This window comes from Acipenser ruthenus, chromosome 2, assembly GCF_902713425.1.
Source record: "Acipenser ruthenus chromosome 2, fAciRut3.2 maternal haplotype, whole genome shotgun sequence".
NCBI lineage: Eukaryota > Metazoa > Chordata > Actinopteri > Acipenseriformes > Acipenseridae > Acipenser > Acipenser ruthenus.
The window spans coordinates 26,389,524-26,414,184 of NC_081190.1; the positions used below are offsets into that span (position 1 = coordinate 26,389,524).

Genomic DNA, 24,661 nt, shown 5'->3' on the forward strand with positions numbered 1-24,661 from the left:
AAGCGTGAATAAATGTGAATTAATGGTCTAATTTTTTAGATTTTATTTTATAGTTCATTACATTGGTAAAATCAAGTAATTGGTTAAATAAAACACTGGCCCAAACCAGGTATTATAATTTAAACAACCTCCTCCACTAGAATTTCTAACTCCTCTGTGTGCAGTTTTAGTTTGCGTTGCCTCTACCTGTCCCCTGCGTCTGTTGGTCGTTCCTTTTCGGTCAATATAAACCATCTCCACCTTTCACAATAAGCCACTGACCAACAGATACCCCTGGACTTTTTATATCACGGTGGTCACAGGTAAGTCTTGGACGTTATCGTGCACATTAAATAATCACTCACAATACATGTAGTGTGCACGCTATGGTGTGTAAATTAGCCAAATAGCATGCACGTCAATGAATGCGTTCTCTGTTAGTAAATAGGGCAGTAAATTTAGATTTATGGTGCACGTCAGGTTCACTTCTTAATGTGCACGTTACAGCTACATTTAGTGAGGCCCAATGAGTAATGAACAGCTAAAGCTTTTAGTGGGTTATCAGCAACCTGAATATTTCTCAGTAGCAAAGTGTGTATATGAAGTAGTTTTTTTTGTTGTTTTTCATTCATTCATGTTTTTTTTTATCTTTGCTCACTTGTGCAGTATCAAAGCACATACACACAAGCTCCTCTAGAAATTCCTGTCTTTGGGATTTTAGTGGAGGCATATATCTGGAGAACCAACGAGTATTCACATTATTAAGCATACTGTATTGAGAGAATTGGATTCTGGGGATATATGGGGGGTGTCTTTCTACCTGTACAGAGTCCAGCAGAATTTCACACTTACATTTTTGCATATACAGTATCAGGAAAGCCGCTTGGTAGTGCAGTAACATTATTTAACATACACTATTGAGGGAAACACTTATCAATTACACATCTCATTGCTGTTTCTTCTATACTATTCTGTACTGTTCAACTTCATCAACTTTTTCATACTGACACTCACAGTAATTTTGAATTTACAGCCGTGGGGATTGTTTAGAGTATATTACTAGCATACTTGTTTCTCATCTGATTGACAATAACAATCTACAAATCAACTAGTGAAACACAGCATCCATTCATTTGTTGAAATGCATAGTAAAAGAAAGAACTGTGAACGTTAAGTAAATTGCCTGGCATTTGCAGAGATGTGGCATTAGTAGATTGTATAAAGTAGATATTTGTTGCTGTGTATTTTTTTTATTTATGTACAGCAGGACTAAGGGGTGGGGATTGTATTGCCCATTTTTCTTTACTCAAACCCCTTACTTACTAAATACCTTCGTATCTGAATACATAATTGTCTCCTCTTTAAAAATATGCAAAACATTTTAATGCAAGTCATCTCAAGTATAATAGTACCCCAAAATGTTCTCCTTTGTCATGGAAAGCAGAAACTGTTTTCGTGTCGCATAGATTAGAGTACATTCTTGGTGTTGTAGCTAAACACAGGGATTTTTCAAGGACTACAAATTAGGAACATCTGCACTGGGCAATAAATTTAAATCCCTGCTGCAGAGGTCGAGTTAGGATCTGATCAAGAAAAACAGGTCATTATGCCTCCTAAATACACAGGGCAGAGGGTCACTTTATTCAGTTACTGGCAAAGTAAAAGGGGCGGGTGGGTGTGTGTGTGTCAATAAATCAATGCAAAATGGTATAGCAGCCTACTGATCAAGAGCTGCCACTAGTCACAGGGGACTTCTTCATCCTGCCTGCTCCCAACAGAGCCATTGTTGGTCTTTTGGGGATAAAAGGTAAACAACACTGTACATACAGTACTTAGCCAAATAGATCAATACGATAAAGAGAACCAAATGCAAAATCCTCTCTAAAAGGCTCTACAGTGAATTGACTTTGACCTTCAAGCAGTGAGCAAACAAACACATACGTTGTATTGGGACAGAGAGTATAAAGTGACAAAGTGTATAAGGTTCCATGTACAGTTGGGGCAGCTGCAAATAGTCCACTAGTCCAGGGGTTGCCAAACCGTTTTACCTGAGGCCCATCTGTTCAGCTGCATTAGGCACTGCGGCCCACTATTGACAAATAAAATGACAAATTAAAAACATTTTTCAGCTTGTAACACTGTAAATAAACTTACTCAATTAGTTGTTTTTCATTTGAATCTTATTTTTTCTTCATTAGTATTTTATCGTTGCTTTTTGTTATTAGATGTATAAATAATACATAGAATGTGGTTGGTCCCGGGGCCCACTCGGGACTGTGCCACGGCCCACAGTTTGAGAACCCCTGCACTAGTTGACTAGAAAAGTGACAGTCAGCCTTGCAGTTGACTAATCTCACACTTCAATTTTAAAGCAGCTGCAGGAATCATGTTTTTGAGTGTTAAAAGGGTATACAGTAATAGTAAAACAAGCAGTCAATATTTTAATTGTATCCAGCTGTTTGAATTCAACAGAAAGTAGTTCCAAGAAGTTTTAAAACATAGCACAGAAACAGCAAAGTGTTTCAAAGGTTTACTGTATGTAGGTACACAGAGAGCCAGACATTATATACATACATGATTTATGAATCCTTTTTTTAAAGTGTGACTGTTCGTATTTGGCAAATACAGTAAGTAGTCATTTAAAACCTATATGCAGTAGTTCATTTGGTTACTGTAGATGTTTACTAAGCTTATAATCTTCAGCTGTAACTGTCTTGGTTTCAATCACTCAGCATTTTTCAAATTATAATTGCAAATAAAAAAAGCAAAATAAAATGCAATTGTTTTACTGAAGGATACTGTGAAAATGTGAATGTGACGCCAACAGACCTTGTAGAGGTTGGTTGAGGGTCCACTTGATGGAGAATGGGCTATGGCTAACTGTCACAAAGACGGCCGGAGTGGGTGGTGTCAGACCAGAGCCAGGAAATAAACAACGGAGACTTGGGGTTTTGGTGAAGCTGAGCGCGTGATCGCGCTCAGCATTTAATAATCAAACAGAAAATAAAATAAAAGGTTTTAAACACAAAACAGGACACGGCACTTGCGCCAAAATAAATAGACAAACAAAACGTACTAAACACTTAACAAACGGTGCACGGAGAGACAAACAAACACGGTGAGTACAAACACTTAAAGATTATTTCACTTTGCTTTAACTTTTCTCCTTCTCTTTCTCACCCGTTCTCCACTCTCGAACACCCAACCCCGAGTGAAAGAAATGTGCATCTATATATACTGTTGTGCTGGGATTCAATTACGAATTAATTATTCACTTGAATCCCAGCACGTGAATTAATTCTGTGCAACCCCGTGCTCACATATTACATTTAACCAGCACGTGAAGTGATTTGTGCCCTCCTCGTGCCTAAATACAAATCTACATTTTTAAATACACGTGAAACACAGACCCGTTTATATCCCGTGTACCAATGACTATACACCAACATTAACACACGCAACATACAACACTAACAACAAGGAAAGTTAAGATATATGGCGTTTCTTGTTTGGTAAAGCCATCAATGAAAGGTTTGGTAAAGAAAACTAAAATAGAAACTAGAACTCTAATAATCCATATTAAAACAAAGGTATGCTACTGTAACTTTAGTTGCAGTCATGCAGTTCGTTTCACTTTATTCATATATGTCAAACAGGAAAGTGCCCAATTCTATGTAATTTATTTATTTCTTAGCAGACACCCTTATCCAAGGCAATTTACAATTGTTACAAGATATTAGATTATTTTTTACATACAATTAAATTATTTTTTACACATTATTTTTACATACAATTACCCATTTATACAGTTGGGTTTTTACTGGAGCATTCTAGGTAAAGTACCTTGCTCAAGGGTACAACAGCAGTGTCCCCCACCTGGGATTGAAACCACAGCCCTCCGGTCCAGAGTCCAGAGCCCTAACCACTACTCCACACCACTGCCCGAGGAATGTAAACAACTTACATTGTGCGGTCTCTAAGAAAATGCCTCCACCGTCAGGGTTTGAAGTTCAGTGCACAGTTAGCCGTGTAGGTTTATATTTTGTGTTGAGGGCCTTTTTGTCACACTTTTATTTGCTAATCTGATTACATGCAATGAAGACCATTATTTCAAAAATATATTGCCAGCTTTATTTATCTAATCTCTGCCTTTATTTCATAAGGCTTCCATCTGTATACGACTGAAGTGAAGATTAAAGATTACATGTGTCAACATCTGTTTGCAACACAGGAAATTTGAATTTGCAGCCCGAGAGCAATGAGATCAGTGGCACACAGAAAATAAAATGTAGCACCATTTCAGATTTGACTACTGTATCAGTGAAAATGGCTCCTGTTGTCCTATTTCCCAGACTATGCAATCCATTGAGTGTTTAGCAACAGGTTGCATCATTTGTTGTGTTTTAAATGCAAGTTTTTAACTTGAATAAAAAAATGAAAAGTTGATTGCGTACAACAGATACCTCTTGAGATTGAAAACTGTCGATTTTCACAGATCAGTTCTTACTTGCATACCGTGTAGCAAGTGAGGATGAGAATTTAAAGAATTCATATTTTGTAAAGCTTGACTGTGAGCTACTGTATAATGTATTATGTGCATCAGTACACCAGAACTAAAATAGCTAACGTTATTATGTTTGATAGTGATATTTCTAGTGTATTTTGTGACATTCAAGTAGCAGTGGTGCATGAGAGACTGGTGGTGGAGCCCAAAGTGGTTAATTCAAATTTGTGTGCAGTGTAAATCGCTCTCATAGTGGGAGTGCCTGGGAAGAATAATTCTGTCCAGGTGGTTTGAGAGCTGGTTTTATTGTCGGAATAGTTATGCTTCACGTATCATCAGTGCTACCTACTGCAGAGGTTCTTCTGTTGTATTGAAGATTATCAATCAAAATGTGCAGTAAAATGGGATTTGACTTGGCGCAGTGACCAAGAGAGCTACTGTGTGAATCAAAGGTCTACAGTAACACCATAAAGGGTATTTCAGTGACAGTGTATTTTTTCCATGTAGGTCCCTGAAGTAATAGCATAACTGTGCCACACTGGTTCATAATAATAGGAGGAAAAAGTATATACAATGATGTTCTATGTCGATTAAATTCTGTGCAACCAGTTATGTGCTGAGGTAAGACATTTTTTAGGACAATTATTATAAGTATAGTTTTTTTACATCACTGCTTTTCTGGTTGATGAATTCATCACATGTGGAAGCTGAATTCATTTTAAAATATGTTGAGTTAAAAGCCATCAGAAGATGATAATACTGCGGTGCTGTTTGTCAAGACCTTCAGAGCATTTTGTTTTTCTTTGTCAAAGCCGTTAATTTAGGATAAAAGCCTGCTCCTAAAGATTGTATCTGCATTTTCATGTCTGTGGATTAGACGCCCACCCTCTTGATTTAGTTATTTTCTGTGACTGAAATGTCTTGTCATTTGCACAGCAGGGTTTCTCGTTATAATAGGTGGTTCTAATAAAAGGCATTAGCACATTACATTTTTCATCTGCAGGCTTGGTTTTGACTGTGGAATGTTATTTAAAAAAATAAAATAAAAATAATAATAATAATCCTCAGAAGCTTATATGGTGTCTCATTGGGAATGGCTTTCTATTTAACATATTTCAGAGGGGTCCCCAGTGGCTTCTCCTGGTAGAAGCGCAGCCACATGGTGCGCAGGGCGTCATGCAGTACAGGTTTGCGTCCTGGCTGTGCGATGTAGGCTGGTCTTCGCTGGGGACTCCGAAGGGAGCGTCACATTGGCTCTGGCGCTCCCGTGGGTTAGGGAGGTAAAACTGTCTGGGACTGTTTCTCCTCAACACCCTACAGCGAACCCTGCTGGCCAGGCACCCAGTAAGCTCAGGGCAGACACCTGCAGAGCTTGCCTTTGTCCTCCAGAGGTCGGTAGCTCGCTGACATCCGCTCTCGAGTTCCTGGGTAAAAAAGGAAGCTGGCTTGGTCGTGTGATTGGAGGATGCTCATTGAATCTTCGGGTCTCCTGAGTCATGTAGGGAATTGCTGTGGTGAGGAGATAAGCGATTGGGCATTCCAAATTGGTAAAAAGTCGGTGGGGGGGGGGGGGGGAGGAAATACAATTGGACACACCAAATTAAGAAAAAAAAAAAAAAAAGTATTTCAAATATGCCTCTATGTGGTGGGCTCCCGAGTGGCGCATCCAGTAAAGGCGCTCCACGTGGAGTGCAGGATGTGCTCTATAGTCTGGACTTCGAGCTGTGAGCTGAGCATAATGAAACAATTGGCCATTCCAAATTGGGAGAAGCACCTTTGACAGCAATTGCAGCTCTTTTTGGGTAAGTCTCTACCAACTTTGCACACCGGCTTGGTACAATTTTTGCCCATTCTTCTTGGCAGATTTGCTCAAGCTCTCTCAAGTTGCTTGGGGATCGCTTATGGACAGCAGTTTTCAAGTCTTTCCACAGATTCTCAATAGGATTCAAGTCAGGACTGACTGGGCCACTCAAGGACATTCACTTTATTATTCTTAAGCCAGTCCAGTGTAGCTTTGGCCATGTGCTTTGGATCATTGTTCTGCTGAAAGGTGAATTTTCGCCCCAGTTTTAAGTCTTTAGCAGACTGAAACAGGTTTTCCTCTAGTGTTTGCCTGTACTTTGCGTCATCCATTTTTCCTTCAATCCTAACAAGCTTTCCAGTCCCTGCTGAGGAGAAGCAACCCCATAGCATGATGCTGTCACCACCATGCTTGACTGTAGGGATGGTGTTGACTGGAAGATGTGCTGTGTTGGGTCTGCGCCAAACGTAACACTTGGCATTTAGACCAAAAAGTTCCAATTTGTTCTCGTCTGACCACAACACCTTTTGCCACATTTTTGCAGGATCACTCAGGTGCTTTGTTGCAAACTCCATGCGGCCTTTGAGATGGCTTATGTTTAGTAATGGCTTCCTTCTTCATATATAAAAATGTATGAATCAGTCCTTAGAAATTCTGGCATGTGACCAAAAATAGGTTGAACTTTTGCCCCCGAGACACTGCTTACATTTATTAGTTTTTTGTTTTTTTTATTAACTCCCTCAAATTACGTCATCACACTGAACATCCTTCCTCTCTTCACACAACAAATCAAAATGGCGGACTAACTATAATTGGACGGCTAAGCAGTTTACCGATTTTTAAAAACACTATTTTCCATAACACACAAAAGTTACACACAAAATGTTTCACACAGTACCTTCTGTTAGTGACAGCCTCTTGCCTTCACACTCACGGCAGACTGCCCAAAACAAACATTTCTGCCCTGTTAAATACCTGCCTGCTAATCACAGGCAGGTGACATTCATTAACTTTGAGCCAGGTGTACCTCATCCTGGCTCCTTCCTGTGGCATTCTGGGGAATGTAGTCTTTAAGCCCCTCTTGGACTACATTTGTTTCTCCTCCTCCCCCTAGTCTGCCACTATATATATAAAATTTTTATTGTGCAATGCCCCCTTTTCCAAGTTTATTTTATTTGAAGTGCTTTATTCAAATTAAAAACAAATGTTATTACTTTATGATAATGTTTCTGTGGCCAATTTGTTCTCGTCTGACCACAACACCTTTTGCCACATTTTTGCAGGATCACTCAGGTGCTTTGTTGCAAACTCCATGCGGCCTTTGAGATGGCTTATGTTTAGTAATGGCTTCCTTCTTCATATATAAAAATGTATGAATCAGTCCTTAGAAATTCTGGCATGTGACCAAAAATAGGTTGAACTTTTGCCCCCGAGACACTGCTTACATTTATTAGTTTTTTGTTTTTTTTATTAACTCCCTCAAATTACGTCATCACACTGAACATCCTTCCTCTCTTCACACAACAAATCAAAATGGCGGACTAACTATAATTGGACGGCTAAGCAGTTTACCGATTTTTAAAAACACTATTTTCCATAACACACAAAAGTTACACACAAAATGTTTCACACAGTACCTTCTGTTAGTGACAGCCTCTTGCCTTCACACTCACGGCAGACTGCCCAAAACAAACATTTCTGCCCTGTTAAATACCTGCCTGCTAATCACAGGCAGGTGACATTCATTAACTTTGAGCCAGGTGTACCTCATCCTGGCTCCTTCCTGTGGCATTCTGGGGAATGTAGTCTTTAAGCCCCTCTTGGACTACATTTGTTTCTCCTCCTCCCCCTAGTCTGCCACTATATATATAAAATTTTTATTGTGCAATGCCCCCTTTTCCAAGTTTATTTTATTTGAAGTGCTTTATTCAAATTAAAAACAAATGTTATTACTTTATGATAATGTTTCTGTGGCCAATTTGTTTATTGCGAAGACACAACCATGGCATGGATTATTTTAAAAAATGCATTGGCTACTTTTGTTTTTACTTGAAATGCACACAATATTTAGCTACTGTATTGCTTTCTTTGTTCTGTAGTTCATTCACGAGGGTAAAGTAAGGTCTTTCTTCTGGGATATTTTTCAACTTTAATACAGTGTTACATATAATGTTTTTTTTTTTGAAAATTAACAAATATCCAAACATGAAAATTCCATGTACAAAGATTGACTGTTTCTGGTGTTTATAGAATAAATGTGATTTGGACATGCATAGTGCGGTCAGTGTAATCCAGCATGCCAATGAAGGCTGGTATTATAAATGGCTAATAACATCCTAATAACAGCGTTAAAGCTTCAGCCGACAAGCGTCTGGAGGTATAAATCAGAAATTAATTTCAGTAAGAACTGTTTCATAGTAAAGGCCCAAGCAATGACCTGTGCTATATGCTATGTTTACCACCACTGTGAGACATCTGTTTACTGCTTCTGGGTAGGAGTTCACTAAGAAGTATTGCAGTTAAGTCTCAGTTGATAAAGTGAGCAGTTGCCCCAGTGGAGGCAATAGCACATCTGAATTCAAACAAGCAGTTGCATGCTAGCGACCTACTTGTAGACACCTTGAATAAGTATTCTAGCTGTGACGAAACGAAATGGAGCAAGTTTAACAAAACACAGCTGGCAAGAGAAGATTTCTATTTTATCCTAGCATTTCTTCTAATCAAAAAATATTGATTTACACTTGTTGAGCAATTTGTTTTAAATGCAACAGAAAAAAAAAACTTGCAGCAGGTTTTTGAACAAGCATCTTTGATTATGTTTTGACCTATGGTGGTGCTGCCTCCTCCCTTGTATTTAATCGTGTGAGTGCATACGTTCCCAAGGCAGTCTTTCCTTTCAATTCCCATGAGACATGTTAACCTTTGTCAACTAATGATTGGTTTGTCCATAAAAACCGTTTTTTTTTTTTATTAAACTCTGTCCAGTGGCACATTAGAATTGAGTACAATAAGTCTAGAGGAAAAAAAAAAAGTACAATCTCACTCACAACATACAGTATGAATTCAGATGGTGGTGACTTAAACTAACATAATCCAATTTTTTTTTTTAATGAGCTGTGGAATAATACCAGACAAATGATTCTTGGCAGTGCTTGTGTACTCTGTAGACGTTTGACTGTCCGTGCATCCTGTCTTTGTTTCCACAATTGCTCCCTCATGGAGCAACTCTGATGTACAGAAATCAGCAAATCAGATGCTAGAACCAGTGTGCATACAAGTGTCGGTCCCGTCCTGCCCCCTCTTTCAGACTTTGCAACTTTAGAGTAAAGGTACATCTAGAAAATACAGTTTTAATGGATCCACACAACATTTTGCTGTATAGAGTTTTTAACTTTACATTTAAAAAAATGGTGAAAATCTACAGCACTGCTGATTTTATGACCCGCATGTGTAAAATAAAAATATAAATTTAGGTCAAAATACAGTATACAGTATCATCAAAGGCTGTAAGTTATGCGACTGTAAACATGACCAGTTTCTCTGGTAACGTACAATACTTGTCCAGCCCTGCTGCGAATGATGTATCAGTTACATAATGCTGTATCCTTGATGGAGCTTCTTATCTTTATAGCATTTACAGCCTAGGCTTACAGTTTAGAGAAGTGCTTAAACGTTTCCCTCTTGCTACTGCATCGCCTTTAGGACGAGGGACCATATGTGACATCATTCTGGCAACTTCATTTGGGAATCACAATCTTGCAGTTATGCCTCCTGGCAGCACTAAACATTGCCTGCATAGATTGCTTCACAGAGGTATAAGAGCTGTAATGCAAGTGTTAACTGCAGCTGTTTCCAAAGGGAAAGCTATTTGCATCAGGTCAGAAGAGGAAGAAGATTAATATAGTAGTAAGAAAAGTGAATTAAGCCTGCTTTTAAAGTTATTGATTTAATTCTTCTAAACAGTTGCTATAATGATATGGGTCGTGCGCAGCAGAAAAGAAAATGACAAGCCGATCAGAAGAAAAGGGGAGCCTGTGAGCCTGTGAGCAGTATCTCTTGCTGGCTGGCTGGCGTTGCCCTTGTTTGTCATTCTGCCGCAGTTCCTGAGGTACTGCGGGGTCAGATGAATGCTGGAATCAAAGCCTGTGCGTAATTGCTGTGGATGGAATGTCTGCGCAGGAGTCCAAAGCTGCTGATTCTGTGGGACTGCAAGAGGTAGAGTACAGTAGAGACACCCCCAGGAGGCTTCTTGAACACACCACCAATCAGAACAGTAAAACATGCAGTGGAGCTGGCATTTACAATAGTCTGTTTTGTGAAATGACGTGAGATGAGGCTCTTAAGTTTGATGTAGTTTGGTAGAGAGGATGTTTGTTATGCTTACTGTTTTGTGTGGGATTTATTTAATTATTTTTTTTTTTTTTAATAAATGTTCCACACATGGGGTGATGAAAATGTACCAGAATATCAATGTGTACTTTACATTAAATTAAGATCACTTCCTTTGTTTTGTTTACCCCAAGGGTAATATTTTAATAGGTAAGCAAATTCCCAGGACTGTAATAGGAAAAGTCGGTGCTGTTGAGAATCGTTAAGTATTCATTGCAAATCACTTGTGAGACAGTTTTTCCTCGCAGGCTGCAGAGCTGACAGGTGCAAGTCTTTTAGTGCATCAAGCTAATTAAAGCTAATGTTTAGCATACAATGTAAATCAGAACGTTCTTAAATAAGATGTTTCTGTGGGTTTAAAATCCCTAATTAAGGCTAATAAACACACACCACACACAAACACACTTTATTTAATATCATAATAATGAGATTCTGAGCATTGCACACCTGGCTGTTATTGTAAGCAGTACACCTGGTTTAAAACCTTTGGTGGAAAGATTACAGTGGAATAATTTTGATGTATCTGAGGAACCTGACCGGAGGTTTGCTGTTTACATTTCAAGGTCCTTTTACAACTCTAGTCTTGAAAATCTTCTCTTGTAGGTAATTGACTTACATTTCAGCAATGTGGTTCTAATCCATTTCAGCACTTGTTAACTACAGTATACAGAACAATAAGTGAAATAATATTTACATTGTCTTACACTGAAAATAAAGCTAGTTTACTTGTCTATTGCTAGTCTCGTCTATACTGCAGTAGCGGTCTGCCGAGAGGAAAATGTGCAAAAGTTTCATGAACTTTTTAACTATATGCCCACAAAAACATTTAATTTTACATTGCCTTGAATATCACGTTTCACACTTGCCATTTTATAAATACATTAAAAACACTATCTATACTAATTGGGATAATCACATTATTACTGCTGAAATGTTAATATTGCATTTACATATGAAGGACTGTACTGTGCTATACCTGAGACTAAGGGCAATTTATTTATGTATTTATTTCCTGATGACAAAAGACAGAAAAGCATTAAAAACAATATAACGGGCCTGTTTGTATATCGGATGTGTTTGTAAAATCAAAAGTTTGGATAATCAAAAGGAATTTCTATACTTCAATTTTTTCAATGTTGTTGCTTTAACACTGGAACAATACAACTGGGAATTACATTTTCAATCCCTTCTTAGTAACTTGTATTTCATTTCATTTTTCAAATACTGTGGCAAAGTGGTTAACAGTGTGCAAGTGCAGGAATGCAGCGGTGATCAATAAACAGACAGACAACAATAATCCAGGTGCAATGATATTTTATTTGTATTCCAATGGTCTGATGACACAAATACAGTAAATAATAATTAATTTCTGTTTTAAGATCTCCAACGTATTGGTTACGTTAATTATATCTTGATTTGTCCCAGTAAGTGAATAATGATTTTCAAATTATGGGGCAACATTTTATCGACATGAAGCTGTCAATTTTCAAATTAATATGTTTTTATTTGTAATTTTATAAATATACAGTGCCTAGAGTTTATGATTATCAACAATGCAAAATGTCTGTGGGCAGAAAATGTCTTAAATGTTCTCTTAACTTCAATGTTACAGCAACAACTACTCTAAAACATTGATATGTCTTGGTGGATCAGTGGTTAATCAATTGAATATGAAGCCATTTTTCTTGATGTCTTTGATCTCCATCGAATCAAGCTGGTAATGGAATGTAAAGTCATGCCTTTTTTTGGGCCTGCTACAGTATGAATGAAGTCTTGTTAGTGTCAGCCCAGTTTGTAGTGGAGAGACATTCACGAGGAAAAAAAAACAAAAAAAACTAGTTGCTGATGATTTAATGGTCAGGGAGACTAAAGCTGACTTGTTGGTGGATACTGTATTAGTTTGTTCACCGAAGACGACTTGTTAAAACGTTTGTCTTATTTTATTACAAGGTTGCTTTTAAGTGTTACTGTATGTTTGAGTGTTTAAAAGGTAGGGGTGACAATAGCAATGAAAATCACGCTATTATGCTAGAAAAAGAATCCCTTGACACTGCCCTTTTTTATTTTACAACAAACTTTTAAGTTCCGCGCCAGTGGGTGTCATTTTATGGTAATTAAGGCTGGGCTAAGCTAATATTTCATATAGCACGCATCATAAGAACGTACCAATAATTAAACACACATTGCATTAAAAGGGTGTTTTACAATGACTTTGTAAGATTTTATAATATTACAGAAATGTTTCAATTTGCTTACCTAATCATGGCCATCTGGGTTTACAACAGGTCTAACTGGAACGTTCTACTGATCATCTCTGTTTTTTATATATATGAATACATTTACATTTGTAGTACATGTTTATATTAAGATTCCCTTGTTGTACAAAAGGGATTAAGTAATGTGCTGTGCTAAAGTTGTGCCAACATGCTCCCACTAACAACAATGAAAAATTAACTATGCATACCCTGCTCGATGATGCTCGTAGAGGCGAACTTGGTTGCACACTCAGAAATCTCTTCTCCTTTGAGACTTGACCGCTAATATTATACATCAGATTCCTCTTTTTAAAAAACGTTATTATATTTGAAACAAAACAAAAAACACACAACGCATTTCGACACAGTGTGTCTCCACCAGGTGTTGCAGCTTTATCATATATAAAGGACACCAGTCAATCCAATAATTAAACCATGAATTGGATAACAGCCATAGACATTATTTAAAGTGACAGGTGACAATTTTTATCCTGGCATTCATTTATTGAAAATAGTTTTAGAATCGATTGTTAATCCATATATAGTGTAATTATACAGTAATTAAACTCAAACACTAATATATTCATTATATTCTGCTGTACATTACAGATCATATTAGATAGATAACTTAAACACAGTTATTCAATAGTAAAGATTGGAAGACATTGGCAGACATTGGAACGTGATTATCAACCCCGGCCACCTAAAGATTCATGCTGGCATACAAAGATGAAATATCTCATTAAAAAAAAGGAACATTTAGCGTTTTTAGAGATCTGGATTGAGATCTAATGTTTCATTTAGTCCATGTAGTTCCATAGACTATAAACTATAAATCCAAAATGACTCTCTCCTCATTAACATTAAATATATTTCTTAAACGAAGTTAATATATGGTTACTCAGTATTGCAACAATCACAATCGCTGTAATATGAACTTCATAAAAATGTGTCTGGTAAACGATTCTTAACGTAATCCATTCATTTTCAAAGAAAGGCTATAACGAATGTAATTATTACAAGATCAATATTTTGTATTTAATGTTTTTCAACATGATTTGGTACAAGATCAATATTTTGTGTTAATGTTTTTCTACAGGATTTGGTGCTATGAAATAGACACTAAACTAAGGGTTTGTTGGTTGATATAAACGGGGAGCTCAGACTGACCTTGTGAAATTACTAATAATGTGCTTTTAGCAATCGTTGGGAAGCACTGTGCCCTTTCACTGGTTGGCTTGTTTATTTTTATACTGAGTTTCATTTGCCCTTGTGTTGTTTGTTTTGAAGTATTTCATGTTTGATAATTGTTATTGCTTTAATACCAATTGAACACTAAAAATATGTTTAATATAGTGCAAACATACTCAAATACAAAGGATACAAAGTTACTACTCTAGTATACAGTCATAAGTAGAACAGGATAAACATGTGCATGCTACTATATACTGGACCGCATTCAATATCTCAATGAAATACAGCACACATTTAAATACTGTGCTATGAATCTGCAGTTAAGACTGCCTGTTCTTTTTCCGATAAGCATGTTTTAAAAGTAGAAACAACAACCTTAATTGCTTGTTTTGAGAAACCACTTGCATACAAGTTCTCGCATGCAGACACACACCTACTGACTCATACCAAATGAGGTTTATACTTTCCTGTTTGCAAAAAGCAAACCGAGGGGAGAGAAGAAAAAGAAAACTCAGAAAACGTTATTAACTAAAGATTAATTAGACTAGTTTTGTATTGGCAAGTTAGTCCAGTATTTATAGGTCTCCTTATAAATCAACCTGAAGAGTATGAGGATGAATTTATGAATATCCCTGCCTTTTGTTACATCTACATTTATTGTAACAGTACAGATTTAATAAAATAAAAAGTTCTAGTTTGTAAACAAAATGTCTGCTTTTAGAATGCAAATAGTAATACCTTATGAATTTAATCAAGAAAACCACACTGCAAGAACAGATGTTTTCCCTTTTTTAGGCAAAATTGGGATGGAATTATGCCATTTGCAGCATTTTAAAAATCAGAACATACAGAGAATACGGTAGAAGTTGGTGGTGGGGTGTATTCTAATATTTGGCATTCTAAAATTAACTCTGAGTAACATGCCACTGGTTGGGTGGTACCGCCCGTTCTGTGCACCTTCTAGCCAGCAGCAGGACAGCTGTGTTTGATCATAAGCCACCTCCAAACTCCAGACGGGGGCTGAGCGAGCGAGAGAGAGAGAGACAGAAACTTCAGCAGTAGAGAGAAAATCTCCATCAGTCTGGAATCATGTCGGCTGGAAAGGTTACTGATACCACTGCACAAATGCAAGGTTCGCTGAATAGTTTACCATACAGCTGAGCTCCTTTGGGAGGTGCCTTTAAAGACAGCCAGCACACTGGAAACAGAAAAAAAGGTTGCACAAACTAAAGGGGAGGTACAGAGAGGCTCAGACTTGTTCTTGTGGACTTGAGCAGTTTCCCTAAGCCAGCCACAAGATACTGAGAGCTGCAGCTGCTGTTTCTTGTGCTGTGGTGTTAATGAGTTTCAGTTCAGCAGCTGATTTGCTTATGCAATAAAAAAATCTGCCGGACCAATGCTGGAGGCTATACATCATTGTTTTATTTGTTTTGGGGAGGCTTAGGGGGCAAAGGGGGGAGGCTTTGGAAAAATGGCTCGCTGCAGTGGAATGTGGATAGAAGTGGAAGCTGAGAGCAGCTGGAAGTAGTGGTGACTGGTTTCTTTTTTTCCCTTTCCTTCCTTAAATCTCCTCCTCTTCGGATTTTTGGAAACTAATTCCTTCCGAAAGCTGGAATCATGAACTCAGGAGTTGCTATGAAATATGGGAACGATTCTTCGTCGGACATGAGTGAGGTAAGCAGCAGTATAAATATATGCTGGCGCTTTGGGATTGCACTTTTAAGATTTGAGTGGTGTTAATACAGTGCAGTATATATTTGGCTGAGATTGGCAGGGAAAAGCCTAAACTTTGTGGTCAACACCCCCCTCCCAGTATATTCACATGTGTTTGACAGCTAAACTGATAAGCCAGCTGCAAAAAGAGTATACAGTAAAAACTAATAAGATTTGTGTAGGTTTGTTGTCAGGGGGTTTGAAGAAAGGAGGCATACTGATCACGTATATGACTGTTATCTTAATAGGGGGAAGGGACAGGAAGTTAGATCTGTGGGGGTGCTGAGACTGGATTTTAAGGATATACTTGATATTGTTTGTTTCCTTGTCCATATATGGCTTGAATAACTTCATACAGTACCCAAAAAGTTTATTTTTGGATAAATGATGTAAATCTCATAGTAACAAATTACTATTGCAAAAGATGCTAACTCACTTGTCATACTTTAATTATTTCAGTTATTCCTATTAGTCAGTGTCACTAACTGAATTAATAGCTTGATGACATCTTAAGAAGCATTGAAAATATATCTTAAAATACATTCTTCTTTTATTTCAATAATACCTGAATCCAATCCTTTTCCAGCCTGTGTTTTTCATGGCACAATAAGTGTACCTTTTCTGAAACACCTGGCTGCTTAAATTCTGTTTTGCTTATATCATCATGTAATCATGTAAGCCTCTGGCTATCAAATAATTGTTTTGATCACCTCATTAACTGTTTTGTATTAATTTTCTCTGTTGGGGATGTGTCATGTAAACCATTACATTTGTTTCGGGACCAGATGTAGGTAATTTGCATTTCCATTTTTTAAGACAGAGGAATAGATGGATGAATAGAATATTTAAGTAGACAAAGCAAAGATCGCGATCATGGTCAGAGAATGTATTTTTGTTCTGTTAACATTATGCAATACATACAGGCTTTAACTGTTCTGTTAAACAAAAGATATGAGGAATTTGCACTTCCATTGTGAATATTTCAGTGGTATAGAGTATCTTAACAGGCAGAACACAGATCTCAATATAACCTATACATCTCATCTCAATAGCATTATGCATTGGGGGAAAAAAAAAATAGCCAAAACTTATACAAAACTCAACAAAATGGTTGTACACTTTAGGAGAGAAAAACGTTCAAGGAAATGTTATTGTGTGTAACTTACAGTGTTTATGTATTGTATTTATTTATGTATTAATTAATTGATAGCTTTCCATGTGTAGATTTCTTGGGCAGCATGGTTCAGAGCACACTGGTGGTAAATGTTATTAAATCAGAAAACTGGAAAATGATTACTTAAGAGCCTGTGATGCTGTCAGGGTATATAATGACACTCAGCAGCCTTCTAATGAAAAACGAGAGAGGACTATATAACCCATAGACGATATTAAAATATTTCCAGCTGTTAGCGAGACATAATTGAAAGATGTCTGTCGTGGAAAGTTAATTTAATGAGGATAAATAGCTGTGCAGAGGGCAAACTTAAATGCTTCCTGGATGCTCCTGATGCTTTATTTTCAGTTAAATGATATTGCTCTCAGAAAAGACTTTACTGTTTTGAAGATCACATATTTCAAGTCAAACCCACATACATTAAAATCCTGACCAGGCAAGACCAACACATTCTCAACCATTTCTGTTTGCTTCTGTGTGTTCAGTAATATCCAAAGTGTATAATACCATATTAAAATACTTAATTTTATTAAAAAAAAAAAAAAATAATAATAATAATAATAATAATAATAATAGTAGTAATAATAATAATAATAGTTGAATTTGTAAGATTCGCATTTAAAGTTTTCAAAATTATTATTATTATTATTATTATTAATAAACCCTGCTTAAAGCAGGGAATCAATCAGGGTCGAGTTTATGTTTATGAATCAGTGAAAGTTTCACGCAGTAATGCACACTGTACACAAAATGGATAGTTTTGTGGTACGTGAAAAAAAAAAAAAAGAATCCCTTTCGAACATTGACTGCGAGGCACGATCAGTGTTTTTTGCAATACCAAGCAAGCCCAAATTTCCCACCAATTGCATCAGCAGCACTGGTATACTGTATATTGTTACGCTCCATGAAAATAAACAGGTTTACACTGTTTATTGTGAACACAGGTAAAATAAATAAAAAGAAAAGGACCGCTGTCAGCCGCGGATCACGGCAAAGAAATAATAATAATAAAATAACTGTCTATTCTCAGTCTCTCACTTGCTCTCCGCTTCACAGCGCTGTTTCAAAATGATTATGCCAGAAAATATGTTGTTGTGTGAGTATATATTTATTTTAAACATTTTCCTTCATATAAAGCTACAGTTTTTCTTTTTTTCAAAATAGGCAGTGTTAAATCACGGGTATGTCAAACTGTATAACCCTTTCCAGCTCAGAGATGCCAATTGGAATCACTGTTTTAGGGTCTTAGATTTCAGTATTTGTGGTCAATTTTTTATTTTTTTGTCAACATTGGTAGTAATAAAGGCAAGTATTGGTTAAAATCTGGACCAATGGCAAGGGGTATTAGAGAAAGGGTGCTTGCATGGTCATGTGACTTAGAGTGCATGAACTGAAGCTTAGTAAATCCTCCTAATCTTCCAACTTTATTTCAATTATTTGAACAGTATTTAAAACAAATATTATAGTTCTTTTTCTACAAACATGTTTTATAGATGTTTGTACCTAGTGTCAAAAAGTGTTTTATTATTTTCAAAATAATTAATTATTTTTATGAAGCATGAAAATGTGTGATGCCAAATGGAGTCAGTGGTCCTGTAGCATGCACAAGCACTGCTGCATACACTGCAGTGCCCCATGTGATATGTGTGTGTTTTTCAATAAATTATGGCATTTAAGTGCTTTTCAGTTATAGTTTTGTGTTATAAATATTTATTTATTATTATTATTATTATTATTATTATTTATTTCTTAGCAGACGCTCTTATCCAGGGCGACTTACAGTCGTAAACAAAAATACATTTCAAGAATCACTGTATCACTATTCATATAATGCTTTATACAAAGCGCTTTACATAAATGATAAAAACTATACAAAACAGTGAATAGTATAGGTGCTAGGATGAAGTATGTGCCAGTGGCAGAGAAGGTTGAGAGAGAATTTATATTTTGAAATATACATTTTGACAGCAGGTATTGTCTGCTAAATATTGTGTAGTTATGTCTGTACTAAAGATAAGTTACATTTTATCATTTAGATGGCAGGGATACCTACAGGTGTGTTCTACAGGAAAGCACAGACTAAATACATAGTGGTACCTGCAGGAGATCAGTCTGGTGCTAGCATTGAGTCAGATGAGGAAAGGGAAAAGCAAACTCCAGATTATGAAGTAGGAAGTGAAAGTGCAGTTCAGCTTCCAGGTATTGGACTTGAGGTAGAAGTGTTTGATGGGGAACAGAGTGATACTGAGGATGAGGATGTTGACTATGTACCTCAGCCAGAAGTATACCATTTCAAAATGTTCCAGATTTTATTTGCAAATTTATATAGTATTATCTTTTTAAAAACTATTAATTGTTTTTTTTTTAACCTTGATATGTTAAAAAAAATGTCCAAGACAATTCAAGTGCCTTTTGTTGAACAACAAAGTTAATAAATCACATAAAAAAATGTACTCATGTTAAATTTCCAAAATAAAATATGCAGTTGCAAAAAAACATCCAAATTTGGAATGTTTAAGGTATTTTCAAGTAATTTTATGAATGACTTATTTTTCTGATGTGTAGAAATTAATGTGGGCTGGAAAGGGATAACTGAGCAAGTGTAGTAATAGAATATGTCTTTAAAAAAATAGTCTGCCGAGGCTATCGTTAGTTTAGACTTGACTGCAGAAAGCGTTCAATAACGCCTAGTTATCGCCAGCATTTTGCTGTCGTTCACTCTTATGAATAGCAGGTTGACGCTCAGGACCGATGAAAACTTTATGCTAATGAGGTAATCGTTAACCTTTCTCTCAATTTGTTACAAACATGCCTTCATAGATGAAAATCGATGAGGCTTAACGAAGCATTTGAAAATCTCTTATGAATAGAAACTGCCGTTAAATAGGCGGCTGTGGACGAAATCCGATCATGTAAATTTGAGTGATTATCTCTTACAGGATTGTAATATTATAAAGACAAATAATATGCAATTACAAGAAAACATTGAAGAACATGTAGGGAATTCAACCACAGATATTTCAATATTAAATGGATAAAAAAGTTAAAAAAACAAAAAAACACATGGAATAAATTATCAGATAAGGCCAAGAAATAGAATGTGTCAGTGTTGTTGTTTTTTACTATTATTAAAATATGGTATCAAATGTGGTATTTATGGGTACATGTTTTTGAGACCTGTTGCATAGTTTCCAGATAATTCCAGAATGTCATTGTATTGCCTTCTCAGTTGGTACGGTTATATTCTTGGTAGAGTCAGGAAAGTGGACACTGAGCACAAAGTTATGGTAGCAGTAATTGGTATGGACTACCATAGTAGTGCAGTACTTACAAACAATCATGGATTAATGTTTTAAAGACTTGAAAAGACGGCTTTATACTGACGATGACTGGTTATATTTTCTACTTTATGGTCGTTGACACCTTGATTTACTGTTACTGTGAAGGGCAAGCTCTCAACCAGCTCAGAAAATAGAGTGTTTTATATGAAGAATTTACTCACACATACGATTTGAAAACAGCCTCTGTGTAAAATATAAAACAATATTTTCATAGTGATGGATTACTGTTAAAGTAAAAAAAAAAATATATTAGTCAGCTTCTCAGTTTTATTGCTGATTCCCTACCATAGATATTTCCACACTCACTTGAAAAAGCTCAGCTAAATAAGATTAACTTCTTAATAGAGAAGATATCCTGAGAGATGTTGTGCTGTGTGGGTTTTAAGTACACAGTGTACTTTTTAATGTAAAGCTCTTGCTAGCTATGTGCTGCTCTGCTTGCTTACAAATGATTTATAATACAGGGAGAGGTTTACCAGAACACTTAATATTATTTGAAATAAATAAATAAATACATACATAAATAAATAAAAATAATAATCAGTGCAGGCACATACAGAGAGTCCTCAAAACCCCATAATAAGCACAAGGTTGTAGTGAAATGATTGATTTGTTGCAAAAAAAAAACAGTTATTGTGTTCACCATGTTGATTGTGACGGACAGACAAACACGTGGGTCAGTTAAACAGTTAAATGTATCATTTAAAATTTTAGAAATATTTAACAGTGCAAATCATACTATATAGTGTACTTTTGTAATGGAAGATTGGTGCAAAATAAGGCCAGTCCATGTTCAAAGTGATGTAATATGAAACTGATTCTTTAAACTGAAGTGCTTCATTTCATGATGGATGTTCTCTCTGTTTTGACAAATCTTTTGTTGTAAAACGTAGCACCAAACATTCCAGTTAAACAGTTTAAGAAAAGACTGCTTAGGCCCACCCAGGAATGTTAAAACTTGTTTTAAATGATTCCAAGGTGCCTGTTACAGTAATAGGTATCCCTCATGTCGTGACTAAGTAACCTGACGGATGCATGGCTATGGATTTCTTTTCATTACTTCTCAGTACGTATGTAGGAGTTTGATCCCACATAAGGAACAATAGGCTTGAATGAAATTATATATATATATATATATATATACTCCTCAAAAAAAGAAACACATAGGTGTTTCAAATGTACTTTTTAAAGCATTAGCATGGCAGTTTGCATAGTAAAATAGACAGCTCCAAAGAGTCTTAACTTGTACAGAAATCATTAAGGCAGTCAATAAAGTCACTTTCAAAGATGAAGTTCAAGGTCAACAGAAATCAGTAACTGGTATGCCCACCATTTGCATTGACGGCCTGACATCTCCATGGATCGAATCAGAGCCTCGATAACATGTCTGGGAGTGGCAACCCACTCTCGCTCAAGTGACTGGAAAAGTCCTTGTAACGGCTCAGGGTGACGTTGTTGATCAAGCTCGTCCAACAAATGCTCAATGGGGTTCAGATCTGGTGATCAAGACGGCCAGGGAAGCACTTGAACATTGTTCTGAGTGAGGAAAGCTGTGGTGGCCCGGGCTGTGTGCGGTCGTGCATTGTCATGCTGGAAAATGATGTTATGGTGATTCATGAATGGGATCACATGAGGCCGTATGATCTCATGACAATAGCGCTGAGCTGTCAGGTTGCCTTGAACATGAACAAGGTTGGTTCTGCCACTGTCTGAGATTGCCGCCCACATCATGACACTCCCACCAGCAAATCTGTCAACCTGTCGCACACAGTTGGTCACAAAACATTCATGACGTCACCTGTATACCTGGGCTCTTCCATCTGCACGTCGAAGCAGAAATCTGGATTCATCACTGAACACCACGTTTCTCCTTCATTGTATGGGCCGTACAGTACTCTGTGATTGACACCACTGAAGCCGTAGTCGACGGCGTAAGAATCGCTGCTCTAACTGGCCTTCATGCTCGGATACCTGCCTCCCGTAGGCGGTTTTTGACAGTCTGGTCGGAAATTCTACGCATTCCTGGTACTGCAGATGTTGTAGAGGCAGCAGTGGTGAACCTGTCACGTAAATGACGTAGGCGTATAAATCTGTCCTGGGCTGCCATCGTCACACGTGGTCTACCGGATCTTGGGCGGTCAAGTGTTGTCCCACATTGCTGGTATGGGTGCCAAAGTCGTCCTATAGTGCTCTGGAAAACATTCAGACGCTGTGCCACGGCGGACTGAGATTCACCGGCTTCCAAATGTCCAATAGCATTATTCCATTGAGCCTCGGTAAGTCTAGGCATAACTTAAAATGTGTCTACAGCGAACACCAATAAGACATACATGCTGAGAACCCTCCACTTTTATAGCCACATCTCGGAATGTTGCATGTGCAGTGAATGCATGTGATTATGGCAAGTCTTAAGCAAATGGTGTTTATTTTGGGAATATTCATGTGTTTTGTCATTGACAAACAAAACGTGTTTAAATAAAATACAATTCTTTTGATCAAGTTTTGTTGCAATTATTAAGAGATTGAAGAAAAAATATCTGCTATGTGTTTCTTTTTTGAAGGGTATATTTATATATATATAATCAAAGGCTATTAAAAGGCAACAACCCATAATAATGCTTTTTGACAGCTGTACAATTCTCACAATATTGACAAGGTGGTTTCAAATACAGTTCCACTGACACTTCTAAAGGTGTGATCAATACTGTTTTAATGACATACATATTAAATGTGCAACTACTTCTGTAAAAAGGTATTTTGAAGACTAGTTGCATTGCACATGTTATACAAAGATGAGCCTCAGACCAGCCAATTATTTGCAACACAATTTTGCATCAGCACTTACTTAAAGTATTTTGTGACCCAAATGGAGAAATGGTACCAACCTAGCTTGTTTACTGGAGAACATGTAGCCAAATTGTCTGTATATTTCTAGTGTTGCCTTCATACCATAAATAAATCAATCATTTAATTTATTTTTCCTTTTTTTCACATACATTTCTCATTTAAAACATTTACTAATCCCATGCCAGCTGTGACTGTTTAGGTCTAGAAAAAAGGAAGTGTGAATACACTGTGCTACCTAATGCCACACAAAGAAGGTTTAATACTATAATGAAACCTCAGTGTCACTTCGGTATGTTACTGCTGTATATCATATGCAAATCCTGAGAGGCCTTTTTATAAACTGTGCTCATTTAATTCAACAGAACTCTTTCTTTATTTTGCTTTCTTGAATACCTAAAGCCACTCATATTGACATGGATACTTTCTGTGATAAATTGATATATAATATTCAGCGCATTGTCCTCTGCTGTTTACTGCAAAATTATCGTTTGATTAGATTTTTCCATTAACTTTTGACATGCTTACAGTTGTCTCCTTGCCTTTACCCTGTGGTGCTGAAAAATGAAAGGCAGTTAGTGTTTTGTAAGCATCCCTGCTGATTTTTTTCAAAGGAAATGTAGACTTGAAACAGTGTGCATCTCTTTGACTCGCAGATGATAAAGACCAAATGTTTTTTAGAATTTGTTTCACATTGAAAGCAGTATTCTATGATTTTATAGCTCAGGTTTTTTTCTAGTATTATACTATTAAAAATGTTTGAATTATTTTTTTCATTTTAAAAAATGTGCCATTTGGGATTTAACTTCCTTCACAATGGGGCCCATTGTGTTTGTGTTTGATTCACAACAAATGTTCTGTTAGCTGTCAGAAGAGGTACTCTAGAATAAGCTTATACATTATTTGGCACCATTTCCACACATTTCCACAAACTGAAGAATACAAATCCACTCAATTCAATTGGATCATAAGCACATCACTATGCCAGTACATTGGTCAGTGCCAAATGGTGAACATAAACATTCCAGTCACATTGAACACCAAGTTTCAGTTTGTGGACTAGAGAACAGACTGCCGTCACCAGGTGTTGTAAGATAAAAACATCTCTCTGCTGGCTGCAACAGTGTTTTTTGGACACAGTGATTATCGGAATTAAAAATGCGTTGACAGGAAAAGACTACTAAAAAATGGAAGCGATTTCTTTACAACGAATATACTTTTATTAGGATGTCACTATTCTTTTCTAGTCAAAGTGACCAACCTTTCCATAGTATAGAGCTTTCTGGTTTTCTGGATTGAAGGGCAAAGTATCTACACATACGAAACTTCTGCATTCACCTCCTTTCTAGAGATGCAAATGAAAGCACAGTCAGATTTCATTAAGCATGTTTAGAAAATGATTGATATTTACCATTTTCACATTTTTATTCTTAAAATTATTCTAAAGAGTCTGGATCAGCTACTATA

General features: G+C 36.7%; 1 protein-coding gene across 4 annotated transcripts in view; it reads left to right on the forward strand.

The window, feature by feature from the left end:
- The window catches only part of LOC117424174 (colorectal mutant cancer protein), a 140,947-nt gene that overhangs the window by 26,216 nt on the left and 90,070 nt on the right, over positions 1-24,661 (forward strand). The window contains exon 3 of one of the 4 annotated variants that reach the window (XM_058992790.1): positions 15,732-15,796. The exons of 2 other annotated variants lie outside the window; for them this stretch is intronic. In XM_058992790.1, the coding sequence (XP_058848773.1) occupies positions 15,732-15,796 (65 nt within the window). Of the gene's footprint in view, positions 1-15,121; positions 15,797-24,661 lie in introns of those variants that run through there. One more of the 4 variants, XM_058992796.1, reaches the window with a different exon arrangement.